The 19,409-nt window shown below is 39.7% G+C and overlaps 3 protein-coding genes across 3 annotated transcripts; 1 reads left to right on the top strand and 2 right to left on the bottom strand.

Moving 5' to 3' along the window:
* Positions 1 to 1,399: 1,399 nt before the first annotated feature.
* On the top strand, positions 1,400 to 6,657 carry LOC148088684 (sodium-dependent phosphate transport protein 2B-like). Its single transcript, XM_087812100.1, has 13 exons — positions 1,400 to 1,423; positions 1,945 to 2,008; positions 2,079 to 2,189; positions 3,095 to 3,223; positions 3,301 to 3,444; positions 3,517 to 3,628; positions 3,724 to 3,916; positions 4,707 to 4,802; positions 4,881 to 5,001; positions 5,070 to 5,237; positions 5,310 to 5,426; positions 5,506 to 5,630; positions 6,100 to 6,657. The coding sequence occupies exons 1-13, from the start codon at positions 1,400 to 1,402 to the stop codon at positions 6,655 to 6,657; spliced, it is 1,962 nt and encodes a 653-aa protein (XP_087668226.1).
* A 3,107-nt stretch (positions 6,658 to 9,764) lies between these two features.
* bglapl (bone gamma-carboxyglutamate (gla) protein, like) lies at positions 9,765 to 10,957 on the bottom strand. Its single transcript, XM_087812229.1, has 4 exons — positions 10,836 to 10,957; positions 10,388 to 10,759; positions 10,220 to 10,313; positions 9,765 to 10,165 (listed from the first exon to the last, which is right to left on the bottom strand). The coding sequence occupies exons 1-4, from the start codon at positions 10,894 to 10,896 to the stop codon at positions 10,063 to 10,065; spliced, it is 630 nt and encodes a 209-aa protein (XP_087668355.1). The 5' UTR covers positions 10,897 to 10,957; the 3' UTR covers positions 9,765 to 10,062.
* Positions 10,958 to 14,284: 3,327 nt separating this feature from the next.
* erp27 (endoplasmic reticulum protein 27) lies at positions 14,285 to 17,695 on the bottom strand. The gene is made up of 7 exons (XM_087812354.1): positions 17,626 to 17,695; positions 16,649 to 16,734; positions 15,384 to 15,521; positions 15,211 to 15,327; positions 15,027 to 15,152; positions 14,759 to 14,956; positions 14,285 to 14,424 (listed from the first exon to the last, which is right to left on the bottom strand). The coding sequence occupies exons 1-7, from the start codon at positions 17,681 to 17,683 to the stop codon at positions 14,386 to 14,388; spliced, it is 762 nt and encodes a 253-aa protein (XP_087668480.1). The 5' UTR covers positions 17,684 to 17,695; the 3' UTR covers positions 14,285 to 14,385.
* Positions 17,696 to 19,409: the final 1,714 nt, after the last annotated feature.

The raw sequence follows: 19,409 nt of genomic DNA on the forward strand, positions 1-19,409 counted from the left end.
TTAATGTGATTATTGCTAGTGTCGAATTTGAATGTTTTTTTTCAGGTTTCTTTCATTTAGGTTGACTAAATGTTGATTGATATCAATATAAAATATGCTTTGAAATGAAGATGTGTGAATTGTTTTATTTTCTATTTAGCATACAAGGTGTCTTGATTTTTGACAAAACCACTCTCATGAGGAAACAATTCAATTTAATAACAAAACAAGAACACACCCACCTTATTTACAAATGTATGTTATGTTTCATCTTACCCTTTCAATGGAATAATAATCACATGCCCTCTTGCGGCGGAATATGCACCTGCAGCCGCTCGTAAGCACAAGTTAATACGAAACACATTTTGTACAGTTTATAGACCTGATAAGAAAACATTGTAATCTGCCAACACAGTTTTATAATTTTATATAGGTGCGCCTCAAAGACTTGACGCCGTTCGATAGGTAAAACCTTTTGTAGTTAGTATTGCTTAAGTCATGAAACATATCAGAACCAGACTTGCCAGTAAAGGTTCTGGTTCTGGTTCTTATGTCTCTTTTAATTTGTAGATGTTTTATCCAGATGTAAACACAAAGAATATCTATTAATGATAATGATGAATGAATCAATCTTGATTTCATATTTTTCTCTTGAAAGAATGAAAGACAATATCAATTAGACTCCTACTTCCTCTCAGTTAAATCCACATTTTCTTTGGCCCTTGACTTAGACGGGTCAAAGATTTGTGATTGAGATTTACTCCCCTGATTTATATTTTACTATAAGATCGATTGCTGATATACATGTATCATCTTTGAACCTGCATGTTCATAAAACCCTTTTCACATTCCGAAAAACATTATTTTGTACAACATACACATGGACTGTGTGCACGTAGACACGCAACCTTTCTAAATATTAATGGGAAAAACCAACAGTGTGAACTCTTCATTTGATCTTAAATAAACATATTTAATTCCCATCATTGACTGGTTATTAACCCCAGTGTGAGAATCTGAGTGAAGCCCGAATGACACGCTTCACATGACAGGCAGCCCTCACCGCCGATCAACAACACCAATATCCATCAGCTTCCGTGTGGCCTCTTTCCAGAGTAGTGATGTCAGGCCCATCAGCCGGAGCTTCAGGGCCGTTGGGTGGAGGGACAGTAGCACAAGGGTAGTCCAAGTGTAGGTGGATAGCTCATCAAAACCTGAGCTGGATTGCAACACAGCATGCAGCTAATCAACGTTTCCAAGGCGTGTCTGGCTTATCTTTGACGACAGGTGATGTAAACTTGGTGCATCATTGCTTCTGTTGCCCCTGCCACATGTCCACTCTACCTGTTGGGAGGCAACACCTTTAAAAAGCCAAGCTCACCTGGACCAGAGCACACAGCGAGACACACACCCCGACAGCATGGACTCACTCGGTCTGCCAGAGGTGAGTAAGAACTCTCGTTATTTATCTTCGCAATTTTTATGTTCACATTTTGATATTTGAGTTCATTATTTAGAAAATGAGTTCATCCACAATATCAATAATACATATTTTTCTTATATATTAAAAAGAGAAAATAAAGTGTAATAGAGCATATACTGTGTGTATTACATGTATTATGAATACAATATTATGTTAGATGATTGTTTTGTTATATATTTATATATTCTGAATGTATCTCTTAACAAAACAATGTTTCCCAATCATTTCACAACAAAGCACCTGCAAACATATTAAATATGAGCTCCTTTAAACAATATACGTTTTTATCTCCTTTTGTGTCGTAATGAATGGAATTTTACCATCACTCAACCGCGTGACTCTCTGATCAATACTGTGGCGCGTGAGGGGAAAATGTGCGTGTGATATTTCCATTCTACACTAAAGAGACAACGGACATTTCAACAAGTTATAAATAGGATTAAAAGAAGACCATTTAAATTAAAAAGAATCTTGTTTTTCAGTCCGGTTCTCCACGAAGCAGACGACACGAGGCCCACAATGGAAGTGGAAAACCTGAGAACAAGGGTAAACATCGTCAGAGACACAAGAGCATCTTTAAATTGAAATAGAAATAATGAAACATTATTTTCCGTAGATGTTGAAAAGAGTCCTGCACATTCTACTTTGGCTTTAATAGATGATGAAGTTGTAATAGATGATCCATGGGACGTACCTGAACTGAAGGACAATGGAGTTCCATGGTCAGGTGAGTCAAACAAAACTATTATGTAACACACTTGAGTGTTGAACTCCATGTTTTTACACTGCCACGGATACATACCCAAGTAATTAATGATGTAAATAGGGTGAGTGGAAAGATTGCGAGCGTGGCTGATAATCAGGTCCAGATTACCCTTTTAAAGGGGTAATAAAAAATGATGACTTTTGATAGGATGGTCATAAACGTTGATGGTTTTCATGTTCAAAGGAAAGCTCCCTGCTAGTATTATCTTGTTGGTCGCCTGAGTAAATAAATCATGTACTTTTGTCAACATGCCAAGCTCATACAAAAGTATTTGGAATTGTGTGCTTGCTCCACAGTAATAGCACAGTATTAAGCAAGTCTGTCACGGATGGAAGGATATTTAAAGCCCAAACAAAATTGATATTCAGAGCAAATTGAGCATTACTTCGTGGGGCAACATATGGGGCTCCTCCTGTGCAGCCTTTCTCCCATCAGTGTGTACAGGTGACTCAAGCGCTTATTATTGTAGTCTTGAACAAGCAGAGAAAGACATGTAAAAGTGAGAAACCTCTTTTGAGGTTGGTTTCAGTACATGAACTAAACTCGTTTGAAACCAAGTCACCCTTTCATCTGCATCGATTAACATCTGTGATCTCAGCAGCCTATCAACGTTCTACCCATCCCTCTATCTTCAAACCAAAGTTCCTCTCCATCAACATTCCACTTTGACCTTTAGGTTACAATCAAATAATGGGAAGTGATGCTGGATATAACATGACTGTCAATCAAATGCTGTGGTATTGCAGTCACAGAGGAGAGAGAGAGGGAGTTGCTCCTCTTCATAGATGATATGAACTGACTTCTGCTCCGCGACAAATCAGATGAAGATAATAAAAGGATGTTTTTTTTATTGAATATATTTGCAGCTCTGGACACTAAAGGAAAAGTGCTAAGGGTGTTGCTGTCTGTGGGGAAAATACTGCTGCTGTTGGCGTTCCTCTACATGTTCATCTGCTCCCTTGACATCCTCAGCTCAGCCTTCCAGCTCGTTGGAGGTATCAACATTTGTTCGCCCGTCTTCATTGGATGAAAGTAAACATCCTAAGTCAAAAATGAAATCACCTTTATCCAGGTAAAGTAGCCGGAGACATCTTCCAGGAGAACGCTGTTCTGGGCAACCCACTGGCCGGCCTGGTCATCGGTGTCCTCGTGACATTACTGGTTCAAAGCTCGTCCACTTCATCCTCCATCGTCGTCAGCATGGTGTCTTCTAACAGTGAGTTAACGTCCTGAATGTTGTGAGGCGTGAGTGTTCGAAAATGAGACACCGAGGTGCTTCTCTGGGCAGTACTGACGGTGAAGATGGCCGTGCCGATCATCATGGGCACCAACATCGGCACCTCTGTCACCAACACACTGGTAGCCATGACCCAGGCCGGCGACCGCAGCATATTTCGCAGGTAAAAACGTAATATTCATATGTAATCTCTAGCCCCTCCTTGGCATCTAAGTCATTGATTCATTGATAACCAACTCCCTTTCATTCTCAACCCAGAGCGTTTGCTGGGGCCACTGTGCACGACTTCTTCAACTGGCTCTCAGTGCTGGTGCTGCTTCCTCTGGAGGTCGCCACCGGTTACTTGTTTATAGTCTCCGGACTCATCACAAAGTCCTTCAACATCCCGAGTGGAGACCCCCCAGATTTGTTAAACGTGATCACTGACCCGCTCACAGATGCCATCATCATGGTAAGCTGACGACTGACACACTCATGAGAGCAACAGGCTCAGATACGACGACATGGAAATGACAGTGGATAAGTAATGGCTTGAAAATGAAAATGTTCCATCAACAAATTGTAATTTCAAAATAGATGTGCATGGAAAACTTAGTTTCACATAGAAATGGTTTGATACAACTTTTTCATGGCAGACACCAGGGATGTTGTGTATGGATCGATGGATCGTATCATATCAACCAAAGCATGCTCGTGACTGCAGCTTGGCTGATTTGCCGTGTATACATTTTTTGACTTGCTTTTCAATACCTTAGATTTTGGTTTTGTTTTTTGTAAAATTGACCAGTAAGAGAAATATATTAGATAAGGAAAGGCATCATTTAGTGACTTGATAATGAGGGAAGAACATCCTCTCACTGCACTTGAAATGAAGAATATCTTATCAAAGTTAAAGTCAAATCTCTACATGTCAAAGATTACTTTGAGGCACTAATCTACAAAGATCTCAATCTCTCTAAATCAACAAGAAATGTAAAACTGTCTCATTGCAAATTCTGATTCAATGGATTCTTCAGATTATCCGATTTTTTTTCCCCCGAAACTGCTCAAACTGCATTGTATTCCATTACAAGATAATAATAATAATAATAATAATAATAATAATAATAATGGGAAAAGTGGTCAAACCTGCCGTGAACACGCTCTGATAAGGTTCTTGCTAAAAAGAATTATGCAAAAAAAAATAAATTCAAAGCTTATTTTACAATGATGGCATGTTCCTTGTCTCTCGTTGTCATTAGCTGGATAAGAATGTCATCAACCTGATCGCCACAGGAAACAGTGAAGCTCACAACTTGAGTCTCATCAAGAAGTGGTGCATCACCCGGACTAACACGGTGCGTAGATAAGCCTTGTGTATAAATAAATGAATATTGTTGTTAGTGACAAATTAATTTATTGCATTCTTTCTTCAGTACCTGGAAAACATCACCGTTCCTGGTCCAGATAACTGCACGTTGCCATCCATCTGTTGGACCGAAGGGAATGAAACCACCACCACTGTTAACAAATCTGAGATCATAAACCTTGAAAAATGTACAGATAAACATTCATGAGTCGTTCATGTTGTGGATGATTGAACGTTGCGTGGATGTCTTCTCCAGGTACTCACCTGTTCGTCGACGTCCCGCTGTCGGACCTGGCGATCGGCTTGATTCTGCTGGCTCTCTCCCTGCTGGTTCTGTGTTCCTGCCTGATCCTCATTGTCAAGCTGCTCAACTCCATGCTCAAGGGTCAAGTTGCAGGCGTGATCAAGAAAATCCTGAACACTGGTGAGTGCAGCCTGACTTTCACAAAAAAAACAGGATGTTGCTGTGACTCATGATATGACTCCGTGTGCACAGATTTCCCGTTTCCATTTGGATGGGTCACGGGCTACATTGCCATCCTTGTCGGTGCTGGAATGACATTTGTGGTCCAGAGCAGTTCTGTTTTCACGTCGGCCATCACTCCACTCGTTGGTGCGAATGACCTGTCCTCCTTCGTCCGTCCAGAGAGGAGGAACAGACCTTTGAATGTGTCTCTTGTCTTTACAAACAGGTATCGGGGTCATCAGCTTAGAGAGGGCGTACCCGTTGTCACTGGGTTCAAATATTGGCACGACAACCACTGCTATTTTAGCAGCCATGGCCAGTCCTGGAGAGACGCTTGATAAATCCCTGCAGGTCAGCAAGTTCACCTGAATGATACACATCTTATATTTTTATTAATCATACTCATTATTTTATTCTTAAATTAACTTAAATTGTCATTTTTATATACACATGGTTATTTATTTCATCTTTATTCGTAATCTGATTACGTATTTTACAATATATGTATACATTTTATTTATTTAAAGATGCTCAAGAAAAAAAAGGCATATTTCATTTTTTTATGAAATACATCATATGTGATATGAAAGCACATTAAAGGAAAAAAACAACATTACCCTAAAAAAAGGGACAAATGAAGGAAGAAAATACTATTAAAAAAGTCCTTCAAACAAATATCATAAATTCTCGTGTTGTCTCTGCATCAGGATGAACGACTCCATCACTGCATATGTGTTTCTGGAAGCCATGGAGGTCGTTCATCTTGTTTACGGTTAACGGTTTTCAAAGTTTTCTCAATCCCTTGTTTCCATTTTCTCAGATTGCCTTTGTTCACTTCCTGTTCAACATTTCGGGTATCCTGCTGTGGTACCCCATCCCATTTACCCGTATTCCTATCAGGCTTGCTAAAGGCCTGGGCAACATCACCGCCTCCTATCGCTGGTTTGCAGTGGTCTACATAGTCTCCTGCTTCTTCGTCGTCCCGCTCTTGGTCTTCAGCCTCTCTCTGGCTGGATGGCAGGTTCTGGTCGGCGTGGGAGTTCCCATCGTGGTGCTGCTGATCGTCACCATTGTGATCAACATACTGCAGAAGAAGAAGCCTGGCTTTCTCCCGTCAAAACTGCGCAACTGGGATTTCCTTCCTCTTTGGGCCCACTCACTGAAACCCTGGGACAAGGTGGTCAGCATGTGCACCTCCAGATGTTGCTGCTGCTGCAAATGCTGCGGAAGTCCAGAGGCACTGCCAGATAGTGACTCCCTGAAGAAGCGGAGCAGCACGCACTTGGAAGGCTACGACAACCCGGCCATGCTGGCTGACAGACAGGATGAAAACCAGAAGAAGACGGAGGTTGATGTTATTAAAATGACCAATCTTTGATAGTATGTAGCAGATAGCGACACAGTGAATATCTTAGAGAGAGAATTTTGTTTTTCCATTTGTTGATGATTGTAATGCAACTGTGTCAAAAAGTGCAGTAACCACCATGTAGAAGGAAGTTTTCCAATTTAAAAACTGAACAGAAAGAAAGAATCAAGTGTAAAATATGATTCATCTAATTTATTTAAAAATGTATAAATTCCAAAGTTTCTGGTTTAATGCAGGCTCAGGCTCACGTTTATTGTATTTCGGGTTTGATTGAATTTACTCTCAGACTGGAAGTTTGCACATTATTTCACCTTTTGTAAATACATGTATTGTTAACTGTGAACAAAGGACACAGGCGCGTCGATAAAGCATCGTTTTAGGGTGTTAAGTAATCTTTTTAAATAATTCAGAATAATTGTATTCAATGAATATGTCAAATGAACTGGGATGGATATGCATCTGACTCAATTAACTGTATGACTTCATGCTGTCTCAAAATAAACTGTCAAAGTCAACAGTATCTTTTCTTTTACAGATCTACTTTTTTCTGTTCCTCACTTGAAACATTGTCTTGTTACTACATATCACCAACACACTCAATTATTGTGTTGTGTATTAGTGCTGTAATTTGTGTAACTAGTTCTCAACCTTTTCTTCAATTCATTCATTTCTAAAGGTGTTTATTCATTTTTATTACAACAATAATTTAAAGGGCTACTAATGAGTTGATTTAGGTGTCTCTTAAATTGATCTTGGACCTCTATTGTACTCAGAAGTATGTGTCTGTTTGTACAAAACTCTTTTTTCATTTAAATATTTACATTAGAAAATGTGTTTAAGCCCCACCCACTGAAAACACTTGTTTACCATAACAACATCTACTCTGCTATGATTGTTCAAACATCAAGGTTTGTCTCCACGCATCATAAATCCAAGAATTCTCCATCTCGAAGGGACTCTTTATATAAACAAAGCAGGGCCTGAGTCTATACTTGAAACATCTGAGCAAGCCAGGGGAGCTGGGTTCTCACAATAGTTGCCCTTTAATTTAAATGTGCATTTAATAAAAATAAAATTAAATGTACCCTGACTTTTTTATCCTGCTCCCTAACCCATCTTTATCATTTGTACAGGACATTGGACTGACACAAATCAATATTAAAAATCTGATTATAAATGAAGTTCTATATGTTTTATCAACTCACTTCTAATGGTATTAAAGCGAAGTATATCAATACCATCATTCATAACATTGAATGTTTGAACTTAACGTTTCAAATTTTGAAACTTGCACTATTATTCCAACATTTTATTATTACATTTTAAAGGCTTCATATTCAGATCATTAATATTTAAATATTCAGGATTAGATAATACAATTATTTGCCTAAAATACGTTAATTTATTAAATATTCACATTTTAACCAATTAAATATAATCTTAATTTTTGTGTTCGACACGATTTTCTGAGAGAACCTCGTTGAGTCGTATAAATTCTGTTACAATTATAGCGATCGTTTTGGTTTTTGTTCACTCACTGTATATACAGCTGAAGAAGAGCAGAACATTTCAAAAGTTGAACTTGAAAAAAAAGATTTCTACTGTAAGTAGATTCATTACCTTTTGTGTCATGATTTACTGTGGTAACACTATATGAAAGTTTCTTCTGACAGTAAATCAGTAAAAAAAACATTTAGAAATGAACTAAAATGTACTTGTCCTTTGTGTTGGACTTGGACTGAAATATGTTTTACGGTCTGAACAGAGACAGTTTGGTTAATGTTTCACATTCATACCACGTGCAGCCAACCATAGATACATTATCAATAGATTGATATCAGGCGTGTGCAGCGATCATTCAGTTACACTCCTCTCCATATATTCTATTAACGACACTTATTATGGCTGTAATGACGCAGCGAAACATGTCCATGAAGTCGACACAAACCACCTGACCAAAGTCCGTCATCACACGTTTGTCCATATGGAGTCCATTCAAAGTGTCTTATTGTCCGCTATCGCTCACTAACTCAACAACTCTTACTCATATGTAACTTCCTGATGTCTCAACATGGCCGGGAACGACCAAACGTGGGTGTATATATCTGTTTGTGATAACAAGATGTCATCTAGCTAGTTCTCCGACAACCGTCATTTTAATCTTATCTTGTCATTCTTGAACTGGAACAAAGTAAAGCACGCCTGCTGTCAGTCTATCTCATCTGTGGATTGATTCTCAGGTCAAAGGTCAAAGCCGTTGTTAGAGTACAAGTGTATTGGTTTCTGTCGAGACCATTGTTGACAGTATTGGTATATAATCAGAAGTCAACACACTCATATAAAGTGGGAACAAATGCATATGTGGTGAAATGATCAACTGCTGCGACGAACAATCACAATACACAAATAAAATATAAACTTAAAAGATCAAGACACATAAGACAGACACAGGAGTGCTTTGTAACCCTGGTGTAGAAATAACCATTACTTACTTACTAATGTTCAACAAGTGCAAAGACAATTCATCACATGTGGCCAACACTGCCATCACGTGGCAAATGTGCGCATAGATGTAGACCGTTTCTTTAAAAGGCTGCGCACGCACGCACAAAAAACTTTTATTATTAAGGTTTATTTAACAGATTTTGCAACATTCCTTTCTTTTCACTCTTCTTTCTTTCTTTTAACATTTATACTCCTGTTTCAAATAAATACAACAACTACTGCGACATGTGTATTAGTTTTAAATCAGCCATGATGTTATTCTTTTCTTTACAGCATCAGATAGTTTACTACTTTGGTAAAATGTAATGTAAAATGTAATATTTTGACATGTTAATGATTTCAGTAATTTTTTGTCGTTTCATCAGTTTAAATATCTGAAAGTGAGGCAGTCAGTAGTCACAGCTAATCGAGAACTGGGTTTGATTTGTAACACTGGCCTCTTTGGATTTCTCCAGAAGATAGATATTCCAGAAAGGTAAGCCGTAAATGTTTGTAATCGCTGATCCACAAATCTCAATTCCAAAACAGAATTTTCAGTTTTAAATATGTATTGATGTTTTTTCGAATGAAAAATTATTTCAATTGATTTTTGACAAACAACAATATGCAAATGAGTGGTTTTAAAAATAATTTATTACACTCTCTGGTTACATAAAAAGTGCATTTACACACACTGTACACAACAAATACTTTGTCCCCACAGAGCCTCTGGTGTAGGTATACAAATATCAACACATCGTACTCGTACAATACGGACCTGATAGCACCATGTTATTCATACAAATATTGACTGGGCTTTGAGCAGATTTGTTCATTCTACTTTTTTCCACTTCTCTTCATGATTGGAAGGGAAATACCTACAATGTCTATCACTACAAAACCAAGTGGTTCAGGTAAAGGCCCGATTCATTTTTAGAAGGGAACCGGCCCGTAGTAGGCGGTGTACGCGGCCACGATCCCGGCTGTTTCAGCCATCTCGTCACAGGCCACGTTCAGCTCACACACCTCTTGCAGACTACAACACAAACACATGTTAGAGAGAGCAACACAGATGGTTTCTATGTATCACCTCTCGATCTGGAGAGGAGTCAGCTCTCCTCCTGCAGCTCTTCTGCTCCTCAGCAGCACCGCGGCCAGGTCTCTCTTCACCACCACTGCAGGGGCTGGACCAGCATCCAGATCAACTTTCAGATCCATGATGAAGACAACATTCAAGAAGGTAGAAGAAGAGGCTCACCCTCAGTGCTGGTTGACTCCGATGAGGATGAAGATGAAGATGAGGAGGAGGAGGAGGAGGAGTCAGATCCAGTGGAGTCAGAGGAGTCAGAGGAGTCAGACTCGCTGGACTCGGATGACTCGGATGACTCGGATGACTCAGATGACTCGGATGACTCGGAGGAGGAGGATGACTCTGAGGACTGTGACGAGTCAGAGTCCGAGTTGGAATCAGACTCGGAAGACGATGAAGAATCGGACTCTGACGAGGAGGGAGAGTCAGAATCGGAGTCGTCGGCAGGACCAGCCGCGGTGTCGGCAGCCGGGTCACCGGCAGGGTCGGCGGCCACAGAGGGGTCGGCGGCGTCGTCAGTGACCACCTCTGGCTCAATAGCTGGAGAGAAAAAAGATATATCCGATCAGACGACGAGTCCCTTTGCAGACTGAAACACCAAGAAGAGATTTCTCACCTCCCATAGACCAGCACACGGAGAGAAGAGCAGCGAGGGCGAGGAGCGTCAAGGTCTTCATGATGTATTGTAGTAAGAGGCTGTAGACCAAGTGGCTTCTAGAGGGTTACACTTGTTTGAATTGCTCTGTCTCTTCATCCCAAATCATGGTGAATATATACTGTTGTCCACCTCCTCTGTCTGACCAGACCCACACTCCTGCTCTGATTGGCTACAGAATTGGATGTCAATGTTTTTGATTCCACTTGTCATGAAAACTCCCAACAAACTCCTACGCAGCCCTGGCACTGGCTCCGAAAAAACCCATTCACCCAGAACCAGCAGCTACTTGCAGGACTGCATGTGTGTTTGTGTGTACATGGATGTTAAGAGGCTATAACAAGCTTATATAGGATTATAAATAAAGATTCTCGGTTTCATGCCAAGACGTCTACTTGAACGACTTTGCTTCTAACTATCACTTTACAACAAGTTCTTGAGGACGGATCAGGATTAACTCAGAGTATTGCTACAAATATCCGGTCGAACTCATCTATTGATCTCTATAAAAGACCCATTGTTCTGTCCTTCAGTGCTGTTGTGCTGCTCTTTGACCCAGATGTGTTCCGGCCACCCCCTCAAACCCCAAACTATAGTCTGACTCCACCACAAGCTACTAATCGGGTGACACGGACCAGCAGCGAGCCTCATTATGCGACAGAGTTTAATTAGAATGTTGCCGTGTCCCGCCAGAACCGCAGTCCGTCACTATTTGGAGATCCATGTCGACCCAGAACCTAGGCTGTATTCAGCTGCCACCAGGGTTTAGCACAGCCCCAACAAAGCCACTCTGGTTGGAGGCATTTCTGAAAACATACGGCCAAATTTATCCAACCATGATGCTTTGGACCTCCGTTGATACAAATGTGGGTTTGGAGACGGATTCAAGAGTGAAAGATATGGTTGAATTGTGGAGCCAGCTGTGGTCCAGAAACGGTATTTAGAGGAAAAAAAGTTGAACCTCAAGTGTATCAACTTAAATAGAGAACCAAAGAATCTTCCACAAAAATCATTCGGTATGGATCTCAGATACTCCTGCAGCATGTCGCAGCGAGGCCTTCTTTTTCTGTCCTGTTATTCCTACTCCAGAATTCGTTTTGGAAAGTGTGATGTGTAATTACAGCGTCTGCTGCTGTATCCATTTTTGAGACCTTAAGATTGATGTTTTATTTTTTTTAAGATGCAACATACAAATGGTTTAGTTTCAGTAAAATGTCAATGTGTTGATTGTTGCATTTGTGCAGTAAGTGAGGGATAATTGTTTTAATAATTAACAGAATGACGTGTCTTTCCTTGCATAACTATTAGGCGTATTTTATGATAATGATTAAAATAATATCGACTGTTTTTTGAGCACGGGGGGTCTTGAACTCATGAGATCTAGAAGACCCTCCTCACATTATAAGTCTGAGTATGAAAACCCAACTTTTCTCACATGTTTCGAATGTTGAAGTCTTCCTCTCCAAGATGCAGTAAGTCCTTCATCACGACGATGCTTTGAAGTTATTACTTTATAAGTCTGAAATCTCGGCTTTGTTTATTCAACAAATTGCAGGTGGAGTTATTGGGGTAACATAAGAAAAACAAAGTGTTTTCAGTGGGCGGGGCTTAAGCACATTTTGTAATGTAAATATTTCAATTAAAAAAGCGTTTGTGCAAACAGACACATACTGATGAGTACAATAGAGGTCAAAGATCAATTTAAGATAAGATCAAACATTAGTTGCCGTTTAATAAAAAGGCACAGAACCCGCTGTTTGAAGAGTCAAATATAAAATGTTATCCAACAATAATCCTTCGGTAGATACACAGGATTTCCAATGTACACACGTGTATGCAGCTATTAAAATAGGTGACTTATTTTCATGGTGATTGTTAGGGCAACTCTAGGAAGGTCACATTGTGCTGCGTCGCTCGGTTTATTTAAGCATGCGACCTTCCAAGAAAACATTTCACTTATCAATCAATGGAATTGAAGCGTAATAAACCCGCAAACTTATTGACCCCATCAAGATAATCAACACATGTTTGAGTCATCATTTTCATATCGACTCGAGTGCTGCTAATGTGAACTAATAAACCTTGACCTGGCTCACACATCTGGTTAAATTAATCAAAACACTTTGGGATTCATAATCTGATATCACTTTTAAACAAATTTTACTGGATTTTATGCCTGCCCTCCCATCAGTGTTGCACTGGATAAAGGTAATAAATAATGATATAAAATGAACACCTTCTATTATCAGGGCTGGACTTACTTGTTGCTCAGATATGGAGTTGGTAGTTTGGCACCTGATTAAATACGCTACTAGATTAGGAATACTAATGGCATTTATAGGGCTCAACACGAATCAGGCCAATAGAAAACCAAATGATCATGTTGATATCATTCACCTGACAGGACCTTTGTTGGAACTGCTCTCGTCAATAGGAATGTCTACTGCATTTGGCCTAATTAATAAAACAGACGTGTTAAAAAGAATAAATGTAAAATAACAACTTTGTCAAGATGTTGAACCCTTTCAACATATCGTTTTGTCATTAAGAATATCTTAAAATCTCTAAATGAATATTTAGTATGTTGCTTCACTGTCATCATGAGCTTAAATTTATAATGACAATTATTTGTCAATTAATAACCTGTGAGTATAAATTGTTAAGAAGAAAGGAAAAAGGTAGAAATTATAAAACACAAGATAAATGAATACGTTTTTTGTCTTCAGCGATGTAGTCTGACAGTGCCAATAAGTCATGATAGAGCATATGTTTACCTATTATTTATTGGTAATAAGATCATGTTAAAATATGGAACAGTAACCTCTTCAAGAGCCTGCCACTCAGCTGTGGTGTGGTAAACAAAGTGAACCAACTTCCATCTGGCCTCTGACAAACCTCCACCTGTCAGTCTTGCCCGGTCTGCTCGTGCATCCGCTTGTGCACAACACCACTAATTATACCCAACCTCATCTCGACCTTGAATTCCCTTCTCGCTTGAAGGATCATTTCAAAGAGAAGCCAAGATTTCTTTTCTCTCTTCTTGTGTGCAGCCGTTTGTTTTTCTGTCTCTGGAACTTTTATGAGAGTTTCCTTGGCCTTCTCTCTCTCTTACAAAATAAACTGGCCTACTTTTGATACGATCTCTTCATTGATGAGAGGTTGAAGTGGGTTCTGAGGAACGGCCCTGGATCTTGAGGGTGACTCACTGGAAATTCATTCTCAGCACAATCTTCAGCGCTCTCTTTGAGGTCGCTGTGTTGTGGTCGTTGAAAGTGACACAGAAAAACTATCCAACATCTCTGCTGCTCAGAGACAGCGACCAGCTGTGACTGAGCTGGACTGCAGACGACCTTGACAGAAATGGAAAAAAACATAACATACGGCAAACAAGCAGTGAAGACACATGAGACTGGAAGTGAATTCTTCACATACTTTACTCAACAATCAACAGAGGATACACTGAATGTTGGTTTCCCTCTTTTCTAATTTATTTTGAATGCACCATGAAGACCTAGAGCTCGGATTTGGCTTCTTCTCCTTCAGACGCATCCTGAAGAAAAAAAAAGACATGGCTTGTATGAATTAATAATAAGAAAGTGTGTAGAAAAGAAAATGTTTAAAGTCGTTGATGGCAGCATTTTGAGGGACAGTCTTGAATAGATATTTCTTTAGACTCTCAGCACAAAGAGCCTGACTGCATCAGCACATTGTAAATGTTTGCATGTTTAAAAATATCACAAAGAAAATAAACATTGCTTTGACCCAGATTACTCCAGACAAGCTTCCACAAGTTTATAATGAGTGGTCATTCCTGTGGGCTGGACTGATGCCACGAGTGGACCTGGTACCACACAATGCAAACATCTGGGGTTATCTCTACATACCTTAAGATCCCCCTGCAGGTAGGACTGGCAGAACTCCCTGACTCTCTCGGCTGTTATTTCACCAACAGGCATGAGCCACTTCTTGTCAGAGTCCCCGTCATAGATGCCAACTCTCGGGAGTCCCTTAGAATCGAGTCCAAAGTAGCCGAGGGCCTTGAAGTTGGACTGAGCCGAACCGTTGATTACCACAAATAGAAACTGAAGACACAAGTTGAGTTTACGTTTAACTCGAGACTCATCAACTATAACTGTGGTAACATTTCCTCACTTTGCCGGTGAACTCAGGGGCCAGTTCTCCCAGTTGCTCCTTGAGGACTGAAAACTCTTTACTCCCCCTGTTGGCAAAGAGCAACACGTGCACTTTCACCTCTGAGTTGAAGAGGCCCACTGCCGTCTGTCAGAAAGGGTATCACCGTTCATCGACCTGCAGACAAGACTTCCTTCATACGTACCACTTGGTTGTACTCTGTGATGTAGCGAACTTCATTGATGGTGATGAAGTTCACGAGACCATCCGTTTCTATTTTCTTAGCCTCAGCCACCACCAGGTTCTCCTGGTAGTTGTCTGCCTAAAGCAAAAACACCCCATGACGAAAAAACAAGCGAGACGACAAAGAAAACTCACCTTTCTGAAGAGCGTGATGGTGTCTGAGGTGAAGCCATATTTGACCCAAACTTCTTTCTCTGAGCAAAATGCTACTGGGACCGACTGGACCTTCTTCGCTGCTTCCACCAGCTCTTTGTAGCCAGAGCTCTCCTCTCCCTGAGAATAACAAGCTTTTCACTGGAGGTTGAGTCAACACACTCATCTTGACATCTTGTCAATAAAAAGGTTATTAAAAACCCAACAAATTAAAGGCAAATCATGGAAAATACTGAAGTAAAATATCCAGATTGTTGTTAATATTTATGCACACTTTCTGGAAAATGCGCTGTAATGAGTCCATCTTCCAGAAGTAACATGATGAAACTTTCTGAAATAAATAATAAGTCAGACCAAGATTACGTAACACAGTAGGTCTGAGCAGGTCATATTAGTCGGTATACTTATTTTGTCTCTATTCAGTTCCATGTAACGTTATCCTGGCTAGCCAGGGTTTCACACCATAATGAGTGACACACTGCAGATTGAATACATGTTGCTCGTGTTAGCATGGCTAAAGGCTGTGACAGAAGTATATACAAAGTGATTTTTTTTGTTTGTTACAAAAATAATTCACTGACAGGTGATAGAAATTTGTCTCTGGGAACTTCGGACCTTTCAGGTCTGTCCCCTGGACTCCTCAAAGGATCTAATTGCATTCTCTATCAAAGACCACTTTGATAGAGAATAATCTCCAAACAAACTCTACCAATGACATAAAATAAATTGTAATGATGGTTTGATGACTTTACAACTTTAACGTTGGATTATGTCATCATTCTTACATCAATGTTTGTCCATAGAGCTGTTTTTATATTATTTGGCATCTGGCAATGTTTTCCTCCTGGATGAGTTAGAGCTGATATATTTTGGTCACTATGTCTCATCTTCCAAGTATTTCCTTATCCACCCAGTTTTTCTTCCTAAACTCTGTGTTTGCTCTTGTTGACACGGAGGTGAATAAAACCCAGACGACATTCCAGTCATGTGTCTCGCCACCGTCCCCCTCACAGAGTCCAGCCAAAGATCCGGCCTCTGTGAGTCTGTCACACAACATCACTGTGCTCGCAGCACCATCACTGCCAAAGGTGTGGCTGCATGAAATATCAGCTTCTATTTGCGACAGCATCACCAAAACAGTCTGCTGCTCTGTTTTAGAAGCTGGTTCACAATGAGCACTTTCACGCGACGATCAACAATTAGCTTGATGATCACTCTCTCTGTGTGTGGGCTTGTTGTCGTCTGACCTCCAGGAAGCCGATGACCACCACATCAGACGCGTTAATGAAGGCTTCTGCGGCTGTGATGTCATCCAGACTGGGTAGTTCAGCGTCTGGAAGAAACAGAATCAGGTTTGACCAGAGCTGTGACTGAGGAACAGTCGTTTTTAATCCATGGTGATTCAAAGCAACTGGTATTTCAACCTTTAAAAAAATATTTACATAACTTTTTTGATAATACATCGACTTACCAGTTGAATGACACTTCTATCATGGCCAGAGGTGGTCCTTTTCATTTTAACTAAATGACTAAATGAATAAATAAGTTGCACAATTTATTTTCACAGTAGACTCAAACAACGGCATGTTACACATTAGGGTGCAGACCTGGACACTGTTCTAAGGTCCCCTTTAGTCTAGCAAATCCAACGTTATTTTCTATACCCAACTGAAGAGTTATCAAGTGTTTTTTTAGAGACAAAAGGAAAAAAAAGATGTCTCTAAATGACTCAAAACATGCTGTACATTAAAAAACATACTGCTATATTTTAGACCGACTACAAGGTCTGTGTCTGTTACCATTTAAATGTAAACCTCTAGAGGATATTTATAATTGTTGTATATATGATCTTTACAAGCTATTTCTATATAATAAGTGTGGTAAGTTATTTTGGTTAATTAAGTTGTGAATTTGGTTGTAACTAGCCTGTCACAGCTGTTTGTAGGAAGTTGTTACACTATAATGATACATTATATAAGAAGTAAATGCCATCTCAACAACATCTCATAATAGTGTAATAAATGTGTTCATCAAGAACTTGTCCCTCACAGGATTCTACAGTCCAAGTAGCTTTAACTAGCCCATGAATGAGTTTCTCTGCGGTAATGTCTGGCTTTGTAAAACTATTCAGCTGTTAAAATTAAATAACAGCTGCTTAACACAAGCCATGCAGGTTAGTCTAAACAAAAAAACAGTGAATATAAGTCAGTGTAAAAAGGTTTACCTTTCTGTGTGGCGCTGACTAGACAAACAAGAAGAGGAAAGATCAGGGGGAACAGCATGTTTTTGGCACAAAAAGCTCCTAAAGTTTGTCAAAAAGGGGATCACAGTGACACTCAGTGGCTTTTGTAGTCGACTCTGAGTGTTCGTCAGACGCCTGGTTGTGATTGGGGGATTTGTGGGAACCAAACAGATGTTGGTGATAAGTTTTGGCGCAAAGACGTTAAAATACGTGTCACTGCTGGACAGGTGTGTGTGCACGTTAGGCTGCCGTGGAAGCTTTTCCTTATGCGACAACAGTGTGTGTCCATGAGTGTGTTCACTGGCAGCAAGTAACTTGCAGGATTATCAAGGATGCATTTTAGGAGACGACCACTTGAGGGCCTCAACAGCCATGAGGATGTTTACACATGCCTCGAGGCCTTCACCAACTGTGACTTCTGCATCACACTTTCATGACAGCAGCAAATTTAAAAATCTCTTTAACATCTGCTTATTTTTTAACATGACCAACAGGTGAACTCGACCTAACGCTGTCAAAAGTACATTTTATTTTAATCACACAATTTTTTTTAGAATAAAAAAAGTTGTATTGTAGTGTCTCCAATCTATTTTATTGTAATTTGTGTGGTAAGGGTAAAAGGGTTTGGGTCATTCACTTGTATGGCTTCTTACTGCTGCTGCTCACATGTCTCACATATCCAAAGAAATGGTCAGCATTCACTCAAATTTCAGACAAAATCAACTTTAATCCTTGTGTTATCTCAGGGTAAAGGTGAACAACCTCCTCTGCTTCTAGAAAAACATATCTGTAAGGGGTCGAGGTCGTTCATATTGATGTAGAAGCAACACAAGGAATTAAACAATTGCATTTGTTTTCTGGCCTTCGGGTCACCTTGATCCTGAGATAAAAAAAAATTGTTAACGGCGGTTCGACAAGTTTTACCTTTGCAGAAGCTTTGCTTCTTAGAGTTAAAATGGTTTGGTAGCATTTTTTAAATAATGGTTGACTAGAGTTGAAATTGTTTGGTTGGACAGTACTGTTGTACTTTTTATAAAATTGCATGTGTGAACTAAATGAACGTCTTATATAACGTCCGGGCTTTCTCTGGATTTCCTAGTAAATGTGTTTAACTGGAAAAGAATTTGCTGAAAACTACATGCAACTTGTAATTTGAATCCGCCACAAAACCATCGGGAAACCTGTGACCTCTGAAGGTCGTGGTGGAAGCAGCAGTTCCAGCTTGAACCGCGTGAACTGTGTATTTGTACAACAAATAATGTCCGACTTTATATTGTGACAGAGTAAAAGCTTAAGAGTTCAGGTGATGTGTCAGTCGTTGTTGTGTTCCCATGAGGCTCAACTCTAATGCTCGAAATGAGGACAACTCTTCACCCAGACGACCTATGACTTATCAGTTTACACGGATTTAGACATCAGGAGAGCTGTTTACAAATAAACTTGCACGAACCTAAAGTTAAAATAGGATTGAATGTAAAAACACCTCCCTTCAGTTCTTCTCATATATTATGATTTTTTAAACGTCATCATTCTAACATTGTATCAAAAATGTATTTTTAAATTATGAGAACATCAAAACATCATCTCTGGATTTAACTATTAATGTGTACTTTTGAATGAAAAATATTTTGGTAATTTTTCGGATTTGACTGGGCAGTCACTTCATTAGCCTCGGCCAGGAAGACAACATCTCTGACTCATATCTTCCCAGACAGAACTCTGAAAGTCAAAACATTACAGCAGAAAGTAATGAACCCAAACATACA

This window comes from Callionymus lyra, chromosome 1 (assembly GCF_982586985.1).
Source record: "Callionymus lyra chromosome 1, fCalLyr1.hap1.1, whole genome shotgun sequence".
NCBI classification, from domain to species: Eukaryota; Metazoa; Chordata; class Actinopteri; order Syngnathiformes; family Callionymidae; genus Callionymus; species Callionymus lyra.